The following is a 25,359-nucleotide window of genomic DNA, read 5'->3' as shown; positions in this document are numbered from 1 at the left end:
CACTTTTACTCAAACCTACAGTTTTACATCCTACATCATTACATCTGTTGCTACAGCACAAATCTCATGAATATGCTGATGTCACTGGCAGACAGCTAACATGCTGCTCTACAGCAGTACAAGTGATAGTTGCCAAGTTATTTGTTTCCATGTCAGAAAAAGCCTCCTTCAGAACTCTAGTACGTCATTCTTGTAAGGTGATTTAAAAATGAGAGAGTACAAATACCAGTGTTTTCATTACACTGGTAAAACAGTCTTGCACAAGAACCACAAAAAAGTTAAATCACTTTAGAAGACTAATGTTAAGTCAAAGTTGGGGAATGTCAATTACTTACTTTTGTCAGCCTTCACCACAGATGTTGTGTTGAGTTTGTACTACTTATTCTGATCTCTGGTGACTCAGTTGTTTTGTTTTTGTAATGTTACTTTACTCTGATTTTGTGCGTTTTTTACTTCTACAATTCCATTTATGACAATTTGCTTTGAGATGCAGTGCAGTCTACAATTCTTTTCTAATCAAATCTTGTTTCAATATGAATCTCAACCACATAAACAATATAGCAAATTAATGTACTCGAAAGTTTATGTGAAAACAGTTTATGTCTGAAATAAATGAAAGGTAGGAGGCTACCTCTTTATGGTCAATTACTGATGAACACTGGTCCTCATTTCACCCACAAAAAAATAACCCATCCATCATTTCCATCAATATCTCTATCACCAAAAGCTGCCTTCTTTCAAAAAATTCTAAAATGCAAGTCCATAATGCCCTGTGGTTTTACTGAATCTCTTACAAGTCAGGCAGAAGAGGCAACTTTTCTACATGTGTGATTCTGAGGCCACTATGCACAATCTGTGTGAAAACCCAAAAATAAAGCTGCTCTGCTATAGCATCTTTTGGGGAAAGATAAGAATCAGAAGAAGCCAGACCGTGTGTTCCTAAGCATTCGTAATTCAGACTGGAAAATTATGCTAAGTTTGGATCAAAGAAATCACTCACCTTCTTCAGCACTTTCATAGCAAAAATGTTTCCTTTGTTGACTGCTGTGACTTTTCTCACTTGAAAAACCTATGAAATACACAACAGTTGTTTTGTAAGCCAGAAAACATGCAAATACGTAAGCAGAACAATTTTTATTAGCTAAAAACACTGCCAGCTACGTTTTACTTGGTCTCTTTCAAATGACAGAGTGAAAACAGGATATCAGCAATACTGCTATGACTTAAAAAAAAAACCCAATATATATGTATATATATATATATATATATATATATAGATAGATATATATGTGTATATATATATATATATATATATGTGTGTGTGTGTGTGTGTATATATATATATATATATATATATATATATATATATATATATATATATACACACACACACACACATACAAAAAGAGGGCTAGTACAGCGTTCTCTCTCCATAACATCCAGACAGTGGCCAGGACAAACTAAGCTATAAGACTACTAGGGGACTTTTCTGTCAAGTGCAAAATTAAGAATTGAAACGATGAAAAATCATGTAGATGGACTTGCATTCTGGTAGTATATTTTTGGTTTCCCTCTTCTTCAAACATTCAAGCTTGTGTCACTTAAAGATATGAACTTAAAGTGACTGAACAATGTTTCACAAACCCAGATGATGACTACTTACATCAACTTCGGCAGCTTAGCATTCACAGCTATACTTCTCAGTTCAAGTTTTAGAGATACCAGCAGTAATGAAACAAATCAGATATAAAAAATGTCTGTGCAAGACAATTCTCAAAACAGATCTTCAAGGAACAGGATACAATACAGCAAACCAAAGCTTTTTGTTTTACCCACCTTCAGATTCCAGTTTCCTTGCCAGAGACCTAAGCACCACATTAAACCATTTTCTTTACATAGACACACACTGGCCTAGAAGGAAACAGCTTTTTCACATTGAGTACTAAAACAATAGCCACAAACTTTGTATTACTGAGAGGTGTGTTCCTCAAAGATATGGTTAGGTTAAGAAGGGAGGTGATGATTAATGATCAGCAGTATGGTTTCATGCTGGGAAAGAGCACTACAGATGCGATATTTGCTCTGAGGGTGTTGATGGAGAAATACAGAGAAGGTCAGAAGGAGTTGCATTGTGTCTTTGTGGACTTGGAGAAAGCATATAACAGGGTGCCTACAGAGGAGGTGTGGTATTGTATGAGGAAGTCAGGAGTGGCAGAGATGTATGTAAAAGTGGTACAAAATATGTACGAGGGTAGTGTGACAGTGGTGAAGTCTCCAGTGGGAGTGACAGATGCATTTAAGGTGGAGGTGGGATTACATCAAGGATCAGCTCTGAGCCCTTTCTTATTTGCAATGGTGATGGACAGGTTGACAGAAGAGATCAGACAGGAGGCCCCATGGACTATGATGCTTGCAGATGACATAGTGATCTGTAGTGAGAGTAGGGACCAGGTTGAGGAGACCCTGGAGAGGTGAAGATATGCTCTAGAGAGGAAAGGAATGAAGGTCAGCAGGACTAAGACAGAATATGTGTGTGTGAATGAGAGGGAGGATAGAGGAATGGTGAGGAAGCAGGGAGTAAAGTTGGCGAAGGTGGAGGAGTTTAAGTACTTGGGATCAACAGTTCAGAGTAATGGCGAGTGTGGAAGGGAGGTGAAGAAGAGAATACAGGCGGGGTGGAATGGGTGGAGAAGAGTGTCAGGAGTGATTTGTAACAGACGGGTACCAGTAAGAGTGAAAGGGAACGTCTAACAAGAGGGTAGTGAGACTAGCTATGTTGTGTGGGTTGGAGACGGTGGCATTGGCAAAAAGGCAGGAGTCAGAGCTGGAAGTGGCAGAGTTAAAGGTGTTAAGATTTGCACTGGGTGAGACAAGGATGGACAGGATTAGAAATCAGTATATTAGAGGGTCAGCTCAGGTTGGACGGTTTGGAGACAAAGTCAGAGAGGCGAGGTTGCGTTGGTTTGAACATGTGCTGAGGAGGGATGCTGGGTACATTGGGAAAAGGATGCTAAGTATGGAGCTGCCAGGTAAGAGGAAAGCAGGAAGGCCTAAGTTAAGGTTTATGGATGTGGTGAGCGAGGATATGCAGGTGGTTGGTGTGACAGAGTAATATGCAGAGGACAGGAAGAAATGGAAATAGATGATCCGCTGTAGCACGGGAACAGCCAGAAGAGAAGAAGACTAAGTTATAAAATATGCACGTAAATACAGATAGACAATTACAGATACACATGCAGACATACACCATGCACAAATACATACACACACACACACACACACATAGCCCTCAGCCAGCTTGAATAGCAGAGTCTTGGATTCCTGCATCGGATGCTGTCTCCTCTTCCATGACATCAGGTCGTCAGGGGTATAAAACATGCAGCTGACACCATTTTATCAGTTTTTCTTGCCCCAGATGTCAGGTACTCCCATAATGGGAAGCAATTATATGTTATGTTACACCTCCCACAAAAAGCAAATACACCAGAAAGCTCAAATACTCCAAACAAGAAAGAAAAGGTAGAGCCAAGAGAAGTCAGGGAGGGCTGGAGGGAAGGTAACCAGGACTGCAACAGTGAATACACTCGAACATCTACATTTATGGTAAGTGTACACAACTGCACTATGTTCTTCATGTTTCACTGTTGCAGTCATTACATTTGGGTTGATTCCCAAAGCTAAGGAAGGGAGGAGGAGGAAGATAAGAGCATTAGGGCCAGCTATTAAGCCCTGCAAAACTGCAATGGCGAAACCAGCTCTGGATTTAGAAAAAATAGGCATGTGGCAATGCTTGGTGAAGGTATGTATAGAGCTCCAGGTAGCAACTTCTAGGATGTCCCTGGTAGAAACTCCTCTGAGAAAGGCTGTAGAGGTAGATGTGCAGCTCTGGTGGAATGTGATCTAATCCCCTGTGGGGTAGGATTTCTATGGCGCTTACAGCAGAAATGAATGCAATCGGCTATCCATTTAGAAATGGTTTGCTTTGAAATGGCCATCCACTCTGCCCTGCAGCAAAGCCCACTAGCAGCTGTTCAGATTTTCTGAGAGGCTTAGTCCTGTCCAAATAAAATCTAAGTTGTCTGTGCACATTCAAAGAGTGCAGTATTCTCTCTCCTTTGTTTTCTGGATTTGGGAAAAAAGTGGCCAAATGAATGGACTGATTAAGGGCCACACTAGACACCACCTCGGGCATAAAGGAAGGATTGGTCCTGAGGGAAACCCTGTCAGCATGGAAGATAATGAAGGGCTCCACTGCCATGAGGGCCTGTAATTCAGACACTCTTCTTGCTGAAGTGATGGATACAAGGAAGGCTGTTTTCCAAGAAAGGAATTTCAACTCTGCAGTAGCAGCTGGTTCAAATGGAGGGAGAGTGAGCTTTTCCAATACAAAGTTAAGGTCCCAGGCTGGAGTGGGGGTTCACCTGGAGGAGGGGGGGGGGTCTTACATTTTTAGCCCCTCTGAGGAATTGCTTTAACAGGGGGTGAGGGAAGAGGGGTGGTTCAGTATTATAATGTGCTGAGACGGCAGAGGTATGAATTTTAATTGATGAAAAGGACAGGCCCCTGTGGAGCATTTCTGCTAAGTACTGAAGGATATGAGGTAAGCTGGGCACCGTAGTGCCCACCCCCTGAATCTGGCTCCAGGAACAGTATCTTTTCCACTTTTCAGCATAGGATTTTCTAGTACTAGGTCTCCTTGCTTCCAGAATGACATCTAGCACGTGCTTACTGAGAGATGCTATTGGAGAGCTCAAAGAATTAGCCACGCTGCAAGGTTCAGGGTTTGAAGCTGAGGGTGCAGGATCTGGCCTGCCTGCTGGGGGACAGCAGGGAAGGTGTTTGAGGTAGGTGCCATGGATCCAGCAGTATCATACTGTGTAAGAGGGGGTACTAGTGCTGGCGAGGCCAGTCTGGCGCAATTAGTATTGTCCTTGGTTTGTCCTGTTTGATCTTTAGCAGAACCTTCGAGAGGAGAGGCAGAGGGGGAAAGGCCTAAATTGAGAGGCTTTCCCAGGTAAAGGACAGGGCATCCACTTTCCAAGCTTGACTGTGGGGAGTCCTTGTGCAGAATTTGTCCAATTGGTAGTTCTGAGGGGAGGCAAACAGGTCTATATCTGGAGTCCTCCCATTTGTTCCTCAAGAGGTTGAATATTTTTGATTCCATTTTCCATTTGTGTGGGTCCATGAGATTCCTGCTTAGGTCGTCTGCCAGTGAATTTAGTTTGCCTGGCAGGAATTGAGCTTGTAGGTGCACTTCATAGCTCAAGGCTGTGTTCCACAGAGCCATGGCTAGTCTGCAAAGAGGGTACGAGTGGGTTCCCCCCTGCCTGTTTATGTACCACATAACTGTCTGTCTTTACCAATAATTGTCCTGGAAGAATGTGATCTTTGAAGGCTGTCAGGGAATTCTGTACAGCTACCATTTCTTTTTGGTTGATATGCAAGTACATCTGACTCGGGTTCCATTTGCCCTGAATGCACCGCCCTGCCAAGTGAGCCCCCCCCCCCATGCACAGTCTGATGCATCTGTAGTCAGGGTTTGGGCGGCAGGGGATAGACTGAAAGGGAGCCCCTTGTTGAGGTGGCAGGCCTCTGCCCCACCAAAGGAATTCTGTCTTTATACAAGGAATGATAGGAATCATTGATTTCAGGTCCTGAGAATGTTGGCACCATAGACATTTTAGATACCATTGTAGTTTCCCCATATGCAGTCTTGCATATGGAAAAGTACAGTTTTGTACCTACCATAAATGTAGATGTCCGATATGTATGCATCTGCAGTCATAACATATGGGTTGTCCTGCCTCAGGCAGCCCTTCGGTCGGCCGGATTCCAAAGTCTGGGTCTGGCCTCGGCTGATGTCGCACTTCACCCGACGTCATAGCTCCTGGGGTATAAAGGCATCAGCCGACGCCATTTTCCTCAGTGTTTCTTGCCCCAGATGCCAGGTGCCCTCTAAGAAGGCTAAATTTGGATAAAGCAGAAAATTCCAAACAGTAGAAATCAAAAGGAATATATATATATATATACATACAAACAAATACACCATAATAGATTCCCCCAGCTAGCTAAGAGAGGGGTAAGTACCCTAGGAATACCACAGAGGGGAAGGAGGGTGGGTAATCCTGACTGCAGATGCATACCTATCGGACATCTACATTTACGGTAGGTACAAAACTGTACTATGTCCTTCAAGGATGCATCTGCAGTCATAACATATGGGTAGAATACCATAGCCAAACTGGGGGAGGAGGCACTAAGATAATGATGGTGTAGTTAAGATCCCTTGTAAAACTGCAGTTGCAAAACCTGCTCGGGATCTGGAGTATAAAGGAAGATTGTAATGCTTGGCAAATGTAAGCACAGATCTCCAAGTAGCAGCTTCTAAAATGTCTTTGGTAGCCACTCCTCGTAGGAAAGCTGTAGTGGTGGCTGTAGCTCTTGTGGAGTGAGGCCTGATATTTTCAGGAGTTGTCTTTCCATGAAAAGAGTAACAGAATCGAATGCAATTTCCTATCCATTTTGAAATTGTCTGTTTGGAAATTGCTTTTCCTTGCACTCCTGTTGCATATGCTACCAGAAGCTGGTCAGTTTTTCTGTTGGTCTTAGTTCTGTCCAGATAGTAGCGCAGTTGTCTGTGTACATCCAAGGTGTGTAGTAGTTTTTCCCCTGTTCTGTGGGTTAGGGAAGAGCGTAGGTAAATGAATAGCTTGGTTCAAGGATACTCTGGATACCACCTTTGGCATGAAAGTAGGATTGGTTCTCAGAGACACTCTATCCTGGTGAAAGATAAGGAAAGGCTGCACTGCCATTAAGGCCTGTAACTCGGATACCCTTCTTGCTGAAGTAATTGCTAGAAGGAAGGCAGTTTTCCAAGATAAGAACTGTAAGTCTGCTGATGCTGCTGGTTCAAAAGGGGGAAGAGTTAATTTTTCCAGCACAAAATTGAGATCCCATGCAGGTAGAGGTGGTTTCCTTGGAGGTTTTACATTTTTGATCCCTCTTAGAAATTGTCTGAGGAGAGGTTGAGAAAAGATAGGAGGATCCATGTTGTACTCTGCTGAAATTGCTGAAGCATGAATCTTAATGGAAGAATAGGACAGGCCATTGTGGAACAGTTCTGCTAAGTATTCTAGGATGTGTGCTAGGTTTGCCAGTGTGACATCTGTTCCCTTTGATGCACTCCAAATGAGGAATCTCTTCCATTTGGCTTAGTGTGTTTTCCTTGTGGAGGGTCTGCGAGCCTCCAGGATAATGTCCTTGACCCTCTGAGATAAAACAGGTTGGTTTTCCTTTATGCAATTTTCCAGGCAGTTAGCTGTGTTTTCAAGTTTGGATGCAGGGTCTTGTAGTTGTTCTGTGTTAGAAGTAAAGGCCATAGAGGTAGAGGCCATGAGTTCGTCCGAGACATGCTTCTCAGTAGTGGGTACCAATGCTGCCTTGGCCAGTTTGGAGCTATCAGAATTACCTTTGGCTGTTCCTCCCTGATCTTCAGTAGAACTTTGTGCATCAATGGGAGAGGTGGAAAGGCATAAACTGTCATGGCCTTCCAGCTGAAAGAGAGGGAGTCCACCCTCCAGGCTTGTGGGTGGTATTCTCTTGAGCAGAATTTCTTCAGTTGGTGGTTGAGTGGGGAGGCGAACAGGTCTATCTCTGGCATTCCCCATGTCTTTGTTATGGTTTTGAAGATGTCTGGATGCAGCATCCATTCGTGAGCATCCGTGGCAGTTCTGCTTAATCTGTCTGCTAGTGAATTTTCTTTTCCTGGTACGAATCTGGCCTGCAGTTGAATGTTGAGATTCAGGCCTAGATTCCACAGATCCATTGCCATCCGGCATAGAGGGTAGGAATGCGTGCCTCCCTGTTTGTTGATGTACCACATGACTGTGGTATTGTCCGTCCTTATCAGCAGGTGTACTTGCAGGAGGAATGGTTTGAATGCCTCGATTGCATGCTTCACTGCCAGCATCTCCTTTAGATTTATGTGTAGATTCAGCTGGTCTTGGGACCATAGGCCTTGGATACACTTGTCTTCCATGTGTGCCCCCCAGCCTAGGTCTGACGCGTCCGTGGTGATGGTCTGCCTTGGTTGTGGTTTGTGGAAAGGCAACCCTCTGTTGGTCTGGCAGGCCTGATCCCACCACAGGAATTCTTGTTTCAGGCATGGAATGACTGGTGTCATGGTTTCTAGACTGTGTCTGTGTTGAGACCATATATTCCTTAGGTACCATTGTAATTTTCTCATATGCAGTCTGGCATGTGGGATCAAGATTATGCAGGATGCCATGTAACCCAGGGCCTGCAGGACTTTCCTTGCAGTAAGTTGAGTTTGTCTTGTCAATGCCAAGAAGTAAGCTGGAAGTTGCTTTTGTTTTTCTTCTGTGAGAAAAGCCATCTGAGTTATTGTGTCCAGTTCTGCACCCAAAAATGTTATCCTTTGGGATGGCACTAGCCTTGACTTCTTTATGTTGACTGTGTATCCCAAGGCTTGTAGCAGTTGTATGACATTAGGCCAAATCCTTTATTATTTTTGTCTTGTTGTCCGCTTGTATTAGGCAGTCGTCCAGGTATGGATAGATTTGAATTCCCTGAAGCCTGCAATGTGCGATTACAGATGCCAGGCATTTCGTGAATACTCTGGGCGCAGTAGATAAGCCAAAGGGCAATGCTGAGAATTGACAATGCTCTGATCCTGCAAGAAATCTGAGGTGTCTTCTGCAATCTGGTCGTATGGGGACGTGCAGGTATGCCTCCTTGAGATCTAGAGTCACCAGCCAAGACTCCTTGCCCAACATGGGAAGAAGTTGCTGTAGGGTCAGCATCTTGAATTTTGGTACTATGAGATGTGTGTTCAGTGCGGATAAATCGAGAATAGGCCTCCATTGAGTTTCTTTTCTTGGTACAAGGAATAGTCTGGAGTAAAATCCTTGGCCTTGTTCCATAGATGGCACCTTTTCTATTGCTCCCATCCTTAGTAAGTTGATGATTTGTTTTAGAGCCTCTGAATTCTGGCTTGATGGAAGGTTTGGCATTCCTCTCTTTTTTGGTAAAGTGTGGAAGTGAAACCTGTAGCCTTTGTCTATTGTTTGCAAAGTCCATTTGTCTCCTGTAATGTAATGCCAGTTTTTTGAAAATAAAGCTAACTTTCCGCCCAAGGGGGCTTCCAGTTGTTCCCTGGTAGGCGGAATCAGAGCCAAGTCATTGTGTCTGTCCTGTGGAAGTGGTTGCAGTCGTAGCAGTGGCGGCACTCCTCTGGTTGTCAGGTTGCCACTGACGGCCCCTGTAGGCACCCCTTGATTGACCTCTGCCTCTTGGGCGTCTATTTCTGCCTCTTTGTGCTCTGGAGGTGTCTGGAAAGGACCAATTCTTTGAAGGCCAATTTCTGCTGAACCTCAGAGGTTGGACTTGCAGAAAATCCTTGACTGTTTGCACAGATTTTGCTTTTTCTTCCACTTTCTTTAGAACCTCCTGTGCAGGGGAGCCAAATAAACTTTGTTTCTCCATAGAAGCATCTAGCAGTTTAGACTTAACATGGTCTGGCAAGGATTGTTCTTTCAGCCAGGCATGCCTTCGAATCACTGCTCCAGTCATAGCTGATCTAAATGAAGCCTCCAGTGCATCATAGCCACATTTTAAGAAATGATTACTGACCTGCTGTGAGTTGTGTACCAAATCCTGAAGGGACTTACGGTCTAAAGGTTCAGGAGAGGAAAGCTTTTTATTCAGCTGATCTAACAAAAATTCCTGGTACTGTATCATGTGAAATTGACAGTTTAAAGCTCTGGCAGAAAGAGTAGCAGATGTATAAACCTTTTTACCCCATCTCTCTAATGCTCTTGATTCTCTTTCAGAGGGTAGGGGGTTTTTGGCCGAGGCAGCTGCAACACCCTTAGGGCCCTGAGAAATGGTTTCTGGGTCTGCAGCGTGGGACTTATACAAGTGGAAGTGAGAATCCGGGACCCTGTAATATCTGTCAGGTTTGGCAGGGGCCGGGGGAAGAGAATCAGGGGCAGAACTGGCATCATTGTATGCATCATCAACAACTGATAGTACAGGGGGTATGGCTAAAGGCCTATGCTGTGGTAAGTGTAAAAAAGTCCTTAGCCTTTTCCTTGAATCAGAAAAATCCTGACCCTGCCATTGGAAGTGTTCCCTCATTGAGTGTAGAGTTTCCCCAAATGAAAATTCTTCTAGGGGGGAGGCAGAAGGAATGGAGTCTTCTGCATCCGAATCCTCATAAGGTGAGTATGGTCCTTCCTGATGGTCTGATAACTCTGATCCATCCGAGGAATAGTCAGGAGAGAGAGGTTCAGGGGGTTCAGTCCTAGGCCTTTTTTCAGGAGGAGGATGTGAGGCCCTGTCTGGGTGAGGTTGGGATCCCCTGATCAGAGAAATAAGGTCCTCAGCAAGGCTGAGAATCTGAGAACTTGAGGAAGGTCTGTGAGAGGGAGCTTTAGTAGGTAAGGCCATGGAAAGTTTGGCTGCTTTAGCCCTGGAGAAGGCCTTAATAGACATAGAAGCAGGGGGCCTAGCTGCCCCACGTGCAGGGGTAGAAATGTCCAACGGAATGGTGTCGGACAATTCCTGTGTGCCTGCTTCTTCGGTATGAATTTCTGTAGCCGACTCAGCCGGGGCCTGTGAGGCCTCGGTTGTCGGAGGCATGCTTACGGCCAAAGGAAGAACCAAGGACTCTGTTTCAGCCGAAACCGAGACACTCGCGGTAGGCCTAACCGTGGTTTCAGCCGAAACCGCTGGGCATGATGTCGGTCCTTTTCCTGCGTTTTGGCTAAATGTGTAGTCAGAGTCTCCGACGGCATTTTATATGCAAAAGCGGGACCAAAAAACTCTTCGGCAAACTCCGACCGACGTCTAAGTGTCCGTCGGTTGAAGGAAGCACAGGCTAAATAAGCTGATACGTCGTGGTCTGGGCCTAAGCAAGGAAGGCAGTAAGAGTGGAAATCCTTATGAGGTATTTGTTTCCCACAAGTTAAACAATTATTTACTTTGTCTGACATCGGCTGAGGCAAGAAAGAGTCCCCAATGGGGTACTTAGCTTTTTTAGAAGTCTTCGGTAGCTGAAATCTCTGGATCTGGCCGACCGGCACTTGCGAACAGCTTCTGCTTCGGGCACCGCGCGGCAAGAAAGACTGAGGAAAATGGCGTCGGCTGATGCCTTTATACCCCACGAGCTATGACGTCGGGTGAAGTGCGACATCAGCCGAGGCCAGACCCAGACTTTGGAATCCAGCCGACCGAAGGGCTGCCTGAGGCAGGTCAACCCATATGTTATGACTGCAGATGCATCCTTGAAGGACATCTAGTAGAATGCAAGAGGTCATGAACCCCAGGGGCTTACAGGGTTTCCTTGCAGATAGCTGGTTCTTTGTGGCCAGTAGTTTGAAGTAGGCTGTCAAACTTGTTTCTCTGGTGTGAGGTAAGCCGTCTGGGAAGTTGTGTTCAAGCTTGCTCCCAGGAATACAATTTATTGGCAGGGTACTAGATGAGATTTATTTTCATTTATGGTGTACCCCAGCGAGTTTAGAAGTTTCTTTACAAATGCCAGATGTTTTAATAGCGTGTCCTGGCTTTCTGTCTGAACCAGACAATCATCCAGGTATGGGTATATCTGAATATTTCTCTGCCTGCAAAATGCAATGACTGGAGCTAGACACTTTGTGAATACCCTGGGCGCAGTAGATAAGCCAAAGGGAAGTGCAGAGAACTGATAGCGCATGGAGCCTGCTCTGATGCGTAGGTATTTTCTGCAAGATTCCCTTATTGGAATGTGCAGGTAAACTTCTTTTAAGTCCAAGACTGCCAACCAGGCATCTTTGCCTAGCACGAGGCAGCTGATGAAGTGTTAGCATTTTGAATTTTGAGATTACCAAAAAGGTGTTTAGAATAGAGAGGTCCAGGATAGGATGCCAGGAGCTGTCTTTCCTGGGTACCAGGAAAAGTCTTGAGTAAAAACCTTGTCCCCTTTCTTCTGCTGGGACAGGTTGAATAGCCCTGATACTTAGAAGGGACATAACCTGCTGTTGAGCCTCTGCCCAATGATTTGGGAGTAGGTCTGGCCAACCGTTTCGGGAGGGTAAGGTGTGGAAGTGGAATCTGTATCCTTGGAAGACTGTTTAAAACACATTTGTCCTGGGTAATGATTTCACATTTTTTTGCATGCAGGGTGATCACTCCCCCTAAGGGAGCAGGACTTGGAAAGGTTAAGACACTGACATTTTTACATAGGGGGAAGTCTTACAACTTCCAGCTTTGGAAGTGGGAGCCCCCCACTGCTTAGGCCTGTGTGTACCTTGAGACTGTAGCCTAGGTGGACTGCTGTTCCTATGTTTGGGCTGAGAAGGCCTGGAAGAGACTAGAAAGGACCAATTCTTAGAAGGCCAATGCCTACTAAATCTGGGAGGCTGTACTTGCAGGAAATCTTTTAACAGTTTGCATAGATTTAGCTTTTTCTTCCATCTTTTAAAGGACTTCTTCTGCTTTGTTGTCAAAAAGGCAGTCTTGGTTTAAGGAAGCATCCAGTAATTTAGCTTTAACATGATCTGGTAAGTTTTGCTCCTTAAGCCAAGCATGCCTTCTAAGTACAGACCCAGTGACAGCAGCACTGCAAGATGCTTCTAAAGAATCAAAACCACATTGCAAAGTAGGGTTTACCAACTTGTTCAGCAGAATGCATTAAATCTTGTAATTCTTTATGTTCAGCACAGTCAGGAATCAACACCATTTTCTGTTTAAGAAGTCCCATAATATGTTGTTGATACTTTAACATATGAAACTGGCAGTTTAAGGCCCTAATGGCCAAAGTAGCAGAAGTCTATACCTTCTTACCCCATCTGTCCAAGGCCCTGGAATCTCTATCACTGAGGGTAGGGTTTTTAGCAGTAGTAGCCTTAATGTCTTTTGGTCCTTGGGAAATGGTCTCCGGATCTGCAGTAGGATTTTTGAAGAGAAACTTGTGAGAGTCAGGTACTCTGTAATACCGTGAAGCCAGAAACTAAGAAAACCACGAAAACTGGAACGCAGCAACACTTTATTCCGGTTGCTGTGTTCCAGTTTTCGTGGTTTTCTTAGACTCTGTAATACCGGTCAGGTTTTCTGAGAGCTGGAGGTAAAGAGTTTGGGGCCAGGCTAGACTCCAAGAAGGCATCATCTACAATGTCCAGAACAGGAGGGATAGCTAAAGCCCTGTGTTGAGGGAGGAGTAAGAATTCCCTAAGCCTCTTTTTAGCGTCAGAGTAATTCTGGCTTTCCCAGCGGAAATGCTCCCTAAGAGAGTGCAAGGTTTCACCAAAAGAAAAATCTTCTGGAGGGGAAGCAGAGGGGGAATGGAATCTTCATCTACCTATGAGGACTCTGATGCAAAGGACAAATCCTGGTAATCAGAAGAAACATAAATTTCAGAATCCTGATCAGAAGAATCAGAAGGAAAATCAGTTCTAGGTCTCTCAGACAGGGGGAAGGCTGACTTTCCCTAATTAAAGTAATAAGGTCTCCAGCCATTCTTGTCATTAGTTTGTTAGGCATATGGGCCTGACCATGCGGTTTGGACGTCGATTTTTTACGTGTGGGTCGAGTTTTAGGCCTTGAAGAAGAAGATGGCGTCGGTTTGAAATGCAAGTCTGTAGGCCTGAATACACCCTCAGAAGCCGGTGTGCCTGCACAGCGGCTCCGGACCCATCCAAGGTAGAGACATCCGCAGGTTCCATAGTCGAAGAAGCATCTCACGGCATACCGGACTCTGAAAGGGTCTCAGCAAAGGCCTGCGAATCTGAAGTAGCAGGAATCAGGGGCTGCGAAAGTGCCTCACTGAGTACCAGTGAACTGGTGACTAGCTTAACGGAAGCGTCGTCGGCAGTTTTGGACCTATGCGGCCTGTCTCTGTCTTTATCTTTACGTTTTTTTGGAATATCTGTAGTCGGATGGCTTACCAAAGCAATTTCTGGGTAGTTAAACAGAGTACCAAAATAATTTGCTGCAAAAAAGCCCATAGACGAATACTTTGGGGGTTGAATAAGGCACAAAACCGACAGCAAGGGATGTCCTGGCCTAGGCCTAAACAAGAAATGCAGTACAAATGAAAATCTTTATGAGGTATTTGCTTTCTACAGGTAATAAAATTGTTAACTTTTACTGACATCGGTTTAAGAGCAATAAAAAGGATCCTCACCAGGGTACTTAGCTTTTTTGAAGACTTCGGTTCTGAAACTCGAAAACAGAAATTTCAGGAGTTGGCCGACCGGCACTTGCAAACTGCTTCTGCTCTGGGCACTGCGTGGCAAGAAAGCCTAATGTAATGGCGTCGGCTGCATGTTTTATACCCCTGACGACCTGACATCATGGAAGAGGAGACAGCATCTGATGCAGGAATCCAAGACTCTGGTAATTCAGGCCGGCTGAGGGCTACCTGCAGGCAGATAACCCAAACGTAATGACTAACCGTGAAACAAGAAGAACATCAGGAAGGTATTACACGGTGTGGAACACCTCCAGTAAAAAGTAAATATCCCTGCCATAAAAGATGGCCATAAAGAGGATAGGAAAAAAAAATGACAGAGAAAGCCAGGGGACTGGAAGGAGGGAACTGCAACAGTGAATACACTCAAACATCTACATTTCTGGTAAGTGTACACAACTGTACTATATTCTTCGTGTTTCACTATTGCAATCATCACACTTGGGCTGATTCCCAAAGCTGAGGAAGGGAGGAGGCAGTCAAGAAGTGTTGGGGCTGGCTAGCAGGCCTTGCAAGACTGCTGTAGCAAATCCAGCTCTGGATTTAGTAAAAAATAGTAAGTGGTAATGCTTGGTGAAGGTGTGCACAGAATTCCAGGTTGCAGCTTCCAGGATGTCCCTGGTGGGGACCCCCCTGAGAATTGCTGTAGAGATTGAAGTAGCTCGAGTGGAATGAGCTCTGATCCCCAGAGGGGTAGGTTTTCCATGGTGTTTGTTATCAGAAATGGATGCAGTGTGCTATCCATTTGGAAATGGTTTGCTTTGAAATGGCCTTGCCCTCTTCCCCTGCAGCAAAGCTGACTAGTAGCGGGTCAGAATTTCTGAAAGGCGTAGTCCTGTCAAGGTAGAACCTGAGCGGTCTGTGCACATCCAAGGAGTGCAGGATCCTTTCCCCTCTATTCTGAGGATTAGGGAAAAAGGTTGGCAAATGGATGGATTGATTTAAAGCCACACTGGATACCACCTTGGGCATAAAGGAAGGGTTAGTCCTGAGGGAAACCCTGTCAGCATGAAAAATAACGAAGGGCTCCACCGCCACTAGTGACTGTAACTCAGGCACTCCTCTTGCTAAAGTAATAGCTAGACGTAAGGCTGTTTTCCAAGAGAGGAATTTTAACTGCTGAAGCAACAGGTTCAAAAGGGGGAAGTGTGAGCTTTTCCAGTACCAAGTTAAGGTCCCAGGCCGGGGTGAGACCTCTCCTACGGGGCCTTAAATTGTTAGCTCCTCTCAATAACTGCTTGATGAGAAGGTGAGAAAAGAGAGGAGTCTCAGTATTATAATGAGTTGAGATGGCAGAGGCATGAATCTTAATGGATGAGAAGGATAGCCTCTGTGGAGCAGCTCTGCTAGGTAAATCAAGGATTTGAGGTAAGTTGGGAACAGCTGTGTCCTTTTCTTGAGAATGACTCCAAGAACAATATCTTTTCCACTTTTCAGCATAGGATTTCCTAGTACTAGGCCTTCTGGCCTCAAGGATGACATCCAGCACCTGTTTGCTGAGGGATGCTGGTGGTGCATTCATGGGATAAGCCAGGCTGCAAGGTTCAGTGTTTGCAGCTGTGGATGCAAAATCTGTCCCTCCTGCTGAGACAGCAGGGAAGGTGTCTGATGTAGGTGCCAGGGTGGCACTGCTGCCAGACTGCGTAGGAGTGGGTACCAGTGCTGGCGTGGCCAAGTCTGATGCAATAAGGATTGCCCTTGGCCTGTCCTGTTTGATCTTGAGTAGTACTTTTGAGAGGAGGGGCAGAGGAGGAAAGGCATAAATTGAGAGTTTTTTCCATGTAAAGGATAGGGCGTCCACCTTCCAGGCTCTGCTGTGAGGGTTCCTGGTGCAAGATTTGTTCAATTGTTGGTTTTGGGGGGAGGCAAAAATGTCCACCTCCGAAGTTTCCCACCTCTGGATTAGAACTTTGAATGAGTTGGGTTCCAGTTTCCAGTCGTGAGGGTCCAGTAGATTTCTGCTCAAGTCTGCCAGTGAATTTTGCTTGCCTGGCAGGAATTCAGCTTGTAGGTGCACTTGGATGCTCAAGGCTGTGTTCCACAGAGCCATGGCTAACCTGTAGAGTGGTTAAGAGTGAGTCCCGCCCTGCTTGTTTATATACCACAAAACTATGGTGTTGTCTGTCTTTATCAGGAGCTGTCCTGGAAGGATAAGGTATTTGAAGACTGTCAGAACGTTCTGGACAGCTAGCATCTCTTTTTCATTGATATGCAGGGGAATTTGTTCTGGGCTCCATTTCCCTTGAATGCATTTGCCTCCCATGTGAGCCCCCCCATACATAGTCTGATGTGGTTGTTGTCAGGGTTTGGGCGGCGAGGGGTTGAGTGAAAGGAAGTCCCTTGTTGTGTTTGCATGCTCCTGCCCACCAAAGGAACTCTGCCCTTAGACAAGGTATGATAGGAATTACTGTTTCCAGGACCTGAGAATGTTGACACCAGAGACTTTTTAAGTACCACTGAAGTTTCCTCATATACAGTCTTGCATATGGAATTAGCAGAATGCATGAGGTCATGAACGCTAGGGCTTGCAGTATTTTCCTTGCAGATAGCTGGGTTTTGTTGGCCATTAGTTTGAAAGAGTTTGTCAGATGGACCTGCTTTTCTGGAGTGAGGAATGCCATCTGAGAAGCTGTGTTCAAGCTTGCCCCCAAGAATACAATTTGTTGGCTGGACACCAGTTGTGATTTCTTTTCGCTGATGGTGTATTCCAGTGAAGTTAGAAGTCTTTTAAAAATGCCAGGTGCTGAAGTAGCAATTCCTGACTGTCCACCTGAATCAAGCAATCGTCCAAGCATGGGTAGATCTGAATATTTGTCTGTCTGCAGTATGCAATGGCTGGAGCCAGGCATTTTGTGAATACTCTGGGCGCAGTAGATAAGCCAAAGGGAAGTGCAGAGAACTGATCGTGCATAGAGCCGGCCCTGAAACGCAGATATTTTCTGCAAGACTCCCTTATGGGAAAGTGCAGATAAGCTTCTTTTAAGCCTAGGGTGACTAACCAGTCATCCCTGGCTAGCATAGGAAGAAGCTGTTGCAATGTAAACATTTTGAATTTTGGGACCACCAGAAAGGTGTTGAGAATTGGTAGATCCAGGATAGGGCACCAAGAGCTCTCTTTTCTGGGCACCAGGAACAGTCTGGAGTAGAAACCCTGCCTCCTTTGTTCTACTGGAACAGGCTGAATAGCCCTGATATGGAAAAGGGAAAGTATTTGCTTTTTGAGCCTCTGCCCACTGGTTTGGAGGAAGGTCTAGCAACCTGCTTGGTGTTGGCAGTGAGTGGAAGTAGAATCTGTATCCCTGAGATACAATGCTTAGAACTCATCGGTCCTGAGTAATGGACATCCAGTTTTTTGCATGAAGGGTGAGTTTTCCTCCTAGGGGTGCAAGTACTTGGGCATGGCTGGGAAGGATAATTGGAAATTCATTGCAAACTTTTTCCATAAGGGGGTGGCTTACCACTCCCTGGTTTTGAGGTGGAAACACTCCATTGTTTAGCTCTCTGCATACCCTGAGACTGCAGTCTTGGTGGTCTGTTTCCCCTGGGTTTGGACTGAGAAGGTCTGAGAGGGACTGGAAAGGACCAGTTTTTTGAAGGCCAATGCCTCCTGAACCTACATTGCTGCACCTGTAAGAAATCGTTGACTGTTTGCATAGATTTAGCTTTTTCTTCCATCTTTTTAAGAATATATTCTGCTTTTGTGCCAAACAAACACTCCTGACTTAATGGAGCATCTAGTAATTTTGCTTTGACGTGGTCAGGCAAGACTTGTTCTTTTAGCCAAGCATGCCTTCTCAGTACAGACCCAGTGACAGCAGCCCTGGAAGATGCTCCTAAGGCATCAAACCCACATTGCAAAGTATGTTTACTAACTTGGTTTGCAGAATGCATTAACTCTTGTAAATCTTTATTTTCTGCACACAGGAAGCAATACCATTTTTGTTTAATTAGTTCCATAATATGTTGCTGGTACTTCAACATGTAAAACTGGCAATTCAAAGCCCTGATGACAAAAGTTGCAGAGGTATACACCTTCTTACCATGGGTTCATAGGGTGGCACTAGGCCATCGGCCCCAGGACCCACACAAGCCCAGCCACAACAACTCCCCGGATACTCCCCTTAAAATACCCACCTCCCTGGACCCCCGTCCAGCAGGGCAACTGACGTGATCCCCAGGGTGAACCTCCCATCCCCCATCCAATCATCAAGGCTCCCCCTGAAGAGGGCCAAGGAGGTGATACGCCCGACACGCATGGGCAGTCCACTCCAGAGTATGGGGAGTCCCAGGGCCAGGAACCATCCCTCCAGCATGCCCCTTTCACCATGACGACAAGGACCAGATCCCTGAAGCGCACGGCTCCGAGGGACTGGGACCTCCCCAAGTGGAGCATGTCCAACAGCCCAGGGCCCGACACGGCCCTGCATGCCAAGCAGACATGCCACTGAGTACAGCCGGAGTTTTTCCAGATGGCCAGCATAGGGCATCCGCTCTAGGTCCGTGACTCCCCCAGTGAGACACCTCTGTGGCCCCCCCCCAGCCACCGCAGATGTCCTGCGAGGCACACACCACATCTGTCTAAAGCTCTAGAATCCCTGTTTGAAGGGGTAGGGTTTTTGGTTGTAGTAACCTTAATGACTTTAGGTCCCTGGGAAATAGTCTCTGGATCTGCTGTAGGATTCTTAAAGAGAAATTTATGAGAAACAGGTACTCTGTAGTACCTGTCAGGTTTTCTAGGAGCTGGTGGTAAGGTGTCAGGACTAAGACAGGACTACAAGAAGACAGTCTACAATATCCAGGACAGGGGGTATAGCTAGAGGCCTGTGCTGAGGCAAATCTAAAAAATCAGAGTCTCTTTTTGGACTGAGGATAGTCCTGGCATTCCCAGTGGAAATGCTCTCTTAGGGTATGCAAGGTTTCACCAAAAGAGAAATCCTCTGGAGGGGAGGCAGAGGGAATGGATTCTTCTGCATCTGAATCCTCATAAGTAGATAAGGGTATGTCCTGGTAAACAGAAGGGTCAGATCATCACACTCCTGGTCTGTAGAATCAGAAGGAAATTCAATTACTTGTCTTTTGGCAGGGGTAGGCTGGCTTCCCCTAATTAAAGTAATAAGGTCTTCAACCATTCTAAGCATTTGTTTTTGTGGAATGGGAGGATGAGCATACACTTTGGACATCGGTTTTATAGGCGTAGTGCAAACTCTGGGCCTGAGAAACTCTGTAGTTTTAGTAGGGAATAAAGTTGTCGGTTTAATATGAATATCGGTAGGCCGGAATACACCCTCAGAAGCCGGTGCCTGCACAGCGGCTTCAGACCCATCCAAGGTAGAGACATCCGCAGGTTCCATAGTCGAAGAAGCATCTCGCGGCATACAGGACTCCGAATGGGTCTCAGCAGAAGCCTGCGAATCTGTAGAAGCGGGCATCAGGGGCTGCAAAAGCACCTCACTGAGTACCGGCAAACTGGCGACAAGCTTAATAGAAGCATCGTCGGCAGTTTTTTACCTATGCGGTCTGTCTCTTTGTCTTTTCGCTTTTTCGGAAGTTCGGTAGTCGGATGGCTTACTGAAGCCATTTTGGAATACGGGGAACAAGAGCGAAAGAATTTATCTACAAAAATAGCCCGATGATGAATGGTTCGGGCATTAAACAAGTCACAAAATCGATAGCTAGGGACGTTGTGGTCTGGGTCTTAACAGGTGACATCGTAAGAATGAAAATTCTCTGTGAGGTATTTGCTTTCCACAGCCAAGACAATTGTTAATTTTTTCTGATATCGGTTAGAGCAAGAAAAAAGAATCCCCAACAGGGTACTTGGCTTTAGAAGACTTCAGCTCTGAAACTCGAAAAACGAAAATTTCAGGTAGCGGCCGACCAGCACTTGCGAACTGCTTCTGCTTTGGACTCCTTCTCAGCAGGAAAGAGTGATGTAATGGCGTCGGCTGCATGTTTTATACCCCTGACGACCTGACGTCATGGAAGAGGCGACAGCATCTGACACAGAAATCCCAAGACTCTGGTATTCAGGCCGACTGAGGGCTACCTGCAGGCAGATAACTCAAGTGTGATGACTGCAACAGTGAAACACGAAGAACATCTGAGACCAGAGTGTTGACTCTGTGAGATGACCAATAAGAAGAATCTGATAACCAATAAATGGACAGTTCTGCTGATCATGTCTGACAAAGAGGCAAAGACTTTTTTTCTATATGTGTTTATTCAGCAACAAGGTACAGTAATACTCAAACTACAAAAGCCTTTTTTTCTACTACATTAAACCTTGTAGCACGTAGGGTAGAATCAGGAGACTTTTCATTTATGCATTGCCTTAAAACGTTTTTTGTTCTAAAAGCTGTTACAGCCTTTCATTTCGTTGGGTGAAGTTAGCTTGGACTGTTACTATTTCATTAATAAAGCTAATTTTGAGACAACCCAAAGGTGTTTGCAGGTTGAAATTCTGCAAATGCATATTATATATAAAACTGAATTTTCTCTCCGGTGCCCTAGTGGATTACTTGCATAGTGTACCACGTCATTTTCGCACGGAGATACCATAATGAGAATAGTTGCAAATTTAAAATTACTGTTTACATTTGTTGGACTGTCTAAGTTATGCACCCGCATGTTTAGTAGTGTGGCAGCACTTCTGAGATTCCCCTTATTTCAACCAGGCAAATTCAAATGGCAAAGAGTAATGTACAGTTTTGCCGTCTCCATGTATATTTCTGTGTTTGGAATAAATATAATTACCCATCTACCAATATTACTAGTTACATACAGCCTTAGCTGGTGGTGCTGCAGTAGCGTTGTTGCCTCACAGTTAGAGGTTGCCCGTTCGATTCTCAGCTAGAGGGACTTCTGTGTGGCGACATCCGTGAACGGGCGTTCCTTCATTGAAGGTTGTGCATTAGGCCCGGCCAGCCAGCACGTAAAACTCTACTGCCAATCATTAGCAGCCCAGAGATCCACTGTGGCGACCCCTAACTGGGAAAAGCCGAAAGACACAAACAAACCTACAGCCTTAGCTGGATGTCTCAATCACTAAGGCACTGTTACACATTTGAGCCAATATTTGCTATGATACTTATCCCAAGAGTGACATTGATCTGGGACTATTGAGTGTATCAAGCCCTGTGACTGGCCTTAGAGTGACTGATATGTTTCTTTTTAGAGTGACTGACAATATGTTTCTTTTTATTTTGAGTTGCACCTTTCACTAGCATCAAAAGTAGAACTTTGAAAGTTTTCTTCAAAAGGACAATGGTGGGAAGTGGGAATGACCATTTTGTTCACTCTGTTATATTATGTTCTACATTGCAACACTGGGATGAATGAAATTCATTTTACTGCTCACCTCTTGTGTGTGCAGTAACGACTCTGAATGGAGACTCGTGCCTTTTGCTATCTGAAATGAGCAGCATTTTCAGATGTGCTTTAAAGTCATAGATACTTTCCTTAACATACTGTATTCTCTATTCTTTACCTCATTGGGAAAATTACCCACCAGGAATTGTGCCTTTTGATATTTGAAATAAGCCACACTTTGGATTCATCACTAAAGGAGGGGTGGACAGCTGTTCACAATATGGGCTGGGCATATAATAGTGCAGTGGTTATGAAAGAGGGGTGACTTAAATGTGGGTGGGGGAGAAACAAGTTGGACTTGTTATTTTGCATGACTGTCTTTAGAATTTCTGCAAACTCTCAACAGATTACTCATAGTTTCTGGAACCATAAATAACACCCATTTGTTAAGCAGGTAGGTCCAATGTACAAACAGTCCATTTTTTAGGGGCATTTAATTTACATGTTACAGCAACTTCATACAGTTTGGTCTATCAAGATGTTGAACTGTTGAGATTCCAAACACTGCAAAATTCCACTGCATTTTAAAAGTATTTGTGTTGTTGGCAAGTGATGTCTCTCAGGGCTGTTTCCCCTTCTTTTATTCTAAATTCTTGTTTGATTGTTCACTTCATGTTAAGGGATACAGTAAATAAATGCCTGGAGCCATTCCATTCCATTTTTGTTGTGACGGAGCTCAGAAATTAGTTATGTTGGATGAGGATCTTTCCCCTCTTTGGCTACGGAGTCATTTAAGCCTAAGTCTGTACTACAGCACGAGTACAAAATGTTCATAATCAGTTGATTGCACGACTGGCCCATACAGATCCTGAGTTTGTTAATTTAGACCAATGTAGTTCTGTGCAAGAGAAAGGATCTTTGACACATTATCAAAGTGCCTCTTCTGCTGCAGGTTTCTATGAAAATTGGTAGGTTCCTTTTCATCTTGATGCAGAAAAATGTGCCTGACAGGATCAGATATCATTCCTACTTAAGGCTGTAGCCCACATTTATACGGATGTTATAAACCTCATACCATGTAGCTCAGGGCTAAGATTAAACACAGGTGCTAGATAACAGCACTTATTACAAAGGGCATACATCAGAGAGGTCTACTGTCACTTTGAGTATTTATGTTTAGAACCCTTGGTGGGGGTTCTTACAGACAAAGACTAGATAAAGACTATGAGGGTATCAAGCTGGAACAAATGAGTATTTGACCAGCCCCGATGGAACCTACAAGACCAGGTGGCCTTTCTGGATCACTTTGGTGGCCTTTTGGATCAAATAATACACCAACCTAAGAACAGCATTACATACTTCCTCTTTCCTCTTCTAGAAGGTGTTGGAAACATCCTATCACCATCATCTGGTAGTTGTCTCAGGGGGTTAAGGCTGTGAGCAGTAGTTCCTGTGGTACAGTGTTTGATTCCCTAAACCCTTATCTGCCTGCTCTGAGACCTTCAGCATGTCACTTAAAGAGACACTGGGCCCAGGATGCCCCTAAAAAATGGACTGTTTGTACATTGGACCTACCTGCTTAACAAATGGGTGTTATTTATGGTTCCAGAAAATGGTATACCTAATGATATACACTGTTTTCAGTCATAAGACCCACTATTAAGCTCATTTAAGTCTGTGTGAAGATTTGTAGGAAACCTATTTAGACATCCCCTTAGAATACAGCAGCTTGAAATGTTTGCGCCCCAAAATAATACTTTTCTTTGTCCAGGTTATACCTGTGGATCCTCTGGTTGTTTCTCATTTTCTAGCTTGAAACTAAGACACAAATGGCATTCAGGGGATATCTGATTTACAACGTTTTAACAAAAGCCAGTCAACTAAAACTTTTCTGTTTTGCAAATAAAGAATACTACAAGGCTAGGTAGAAAAACACTGTCCTGGTGATACTAACTCAAAATGTTCCAGGATGAGACAAGAAAGCTTTTGCTAACTTGCTTGTATTAGTTAAGACTGGAGAGTCAGCACTTGCGTTTGCAGTGAAATAGAAGCTTTGGTATTAACCAAGGGTCAGACTTCTAGAGTGTGAATAAGAGCTGAAAATATGCACGTGCCTGTTGAGTCTTTCAGACATGAGGTACTGGGAGAAGGTAATTCTGGTTGAAACTCCCTGTCCAGACATCAATCTCAATTCAATGATCAGACTTTAGCAGGTATTGAACCAACATAAAAGTAACACTGATGAGCAAACATGAAGGCTAGATTCAGAACTTTGTGATCTGCTTTACAGATCTAGCATATGATATCCAGGTTAAGTACTACCCATTGAAAGAAAAGACATTTCTGGAACCTATGCTTCTTTGGCCAGTTTTCTGGCAGGTACTAGCACACTTCTTTTCGTCAGAAATATCTCTGTTTAGCTGAAGTGTTTGTTTTTCCTGCTTGCTGTACTCTTGCCTGAATATTGTGGATCTCTGGCTGCATTTTATTTTGAAGTTTTTCATTTAAGGTTTTGTCACTTCTATTTTGTATCTTATGTTTTCTGTTCTGTTGGAGCTTTAAGAGGTCTTAGCTAGGGTCAGACAGAAAAGTTAGCAAAGCATTCATTTGCAGTGAATAACATCGGATAATTAGTGGGAGGAGCTGAGAAACTGCATTCCTCTTTTAGTTGGAAATATCGCTACTTAGCTGAAATGTTTGTTTGGCCTGCTTGCTGTACTCTGCCCAAATACCGCTGATCTCTGGCTGCATTTTATTTTTCCCACCCAGCCACTTGTGCCGTTAAAACTTGGTGACTTTTGACTTGCCCACCCCTACTATAAATCTGATTTTGGATACTCCTCCCAGTCCCGTCTTATCAGCTCATCTACTGATTGCAGAGAGCATTTGGGAAGGTCCACCCCATTAGTTTCTTAACCTTGAATTAAGTTTCCTCCCTTCCCTTAAAAATGCACTTTATTCAACTGCTTTACTATATTTGTGTTTCTTCCTAGTTTATTACTTTATTTTTGCTATTTGTTCTTAAGTGTTCTATTCCATTAATTCTGCTGCATTTATTACTGCTTGTTAGTAGCCTGGTTAAACTGTAACTGTTATTCTAAACCTCTTGGTTTTGGTTTAAGCCCTTGAGCTTCACTCCAGTTATTTTACATTAAGGAGGTTTGTGGTTTACACTCTTGTGGGAGGAGAAGGGTAGCTTCTGCCCTTCTAAGCTGATAATTGCTGGCTGAAGACTTAGTGTGTCTGCTTATTTGAAGTTTTTTTTTTTCTGAAATTGGTGCATTTTGTTTGTTGTAGCATAGACTAGATTCAGACCTGCTGAATCTAGTTTTGTTTGTATAACTTGAGCACTAAATCAGGCCATCTTTTATTGAAGATTCCCCTGCACCTAGTGGCAGGAATGTGCCATTAGAACTCATCTAATTGAAAGTTGCTGGAACAGGGCTCACATTTCAGCTTTTTTTATTGGCTAATTTGTTTAAATCAGTTTGCTTGTTTGCTACATAAGCAAATCCAAGCCATCTTCTGATCTCTGCAAAAGTTAAGTAGAATTTTTCACTGTATATTGCACTTTTGAACTGCATTTTCTGCCACATCACTGCTTATTTGAACTGTTTTTTCCTGAGATTGTTGCACTTTGTTGTAGCACAGACTAGATTCAGACCAGATGAGTCTAGTTCTATTTGTATAACTTGAACACTAAACCAGGACATCTTTTGTTGGAGAGGATTCCCCTGCACCCTAGTGGCAGGAGTGTGCAGTTAGAACATATCTGATTGAAGGTTGCTGGAGCAGGGCTCAGT

General features: G+C 44.3%; 1 protein-coding gene across 1 annotated transcript in view; it reads right to left on the bottom strand.

Moving 5' to 3' along the window:
* RPS6KB1 (ribosomal protein S6 kinase B1) overlaps positions 1 to 25,359 on the bottom strand; it is a 1,830,003-nt gene that overhangs the window by 1,513,980 nt on the left and 290,664 nt on the right. Inside the window, exon 3 of the mRNA XM_044054533.1 lies at positions 1,001 to 1,069. Coding sequence (XP_043910468.1) covers positions 1,001 to 1,069 — 69 coding nt within the window. The remainder of the gene's footprint in view (positions 1 to 1,000; positions 1,070 to 25,359) is intronic.

This window comes from Protopterus annectens, chromosome 13.part0 (genome assembly GCF_019279795.1).
Source record: "Protopterus annectens isolate FY-2018-M chromosome 13.part0, PAN1.0, whole genome shotgun sequence".
NCBI classification, from domain to species: Eukaryota; Metazoa; Chordata; order Ceratodontiformes; family Protopteridae; genus Protopterus; species Protopterus annectens.
Note: the sequence above shows the minus strand (reverse complement) of the source record. Positions and strands in the feature narration are given on the sequence as shown.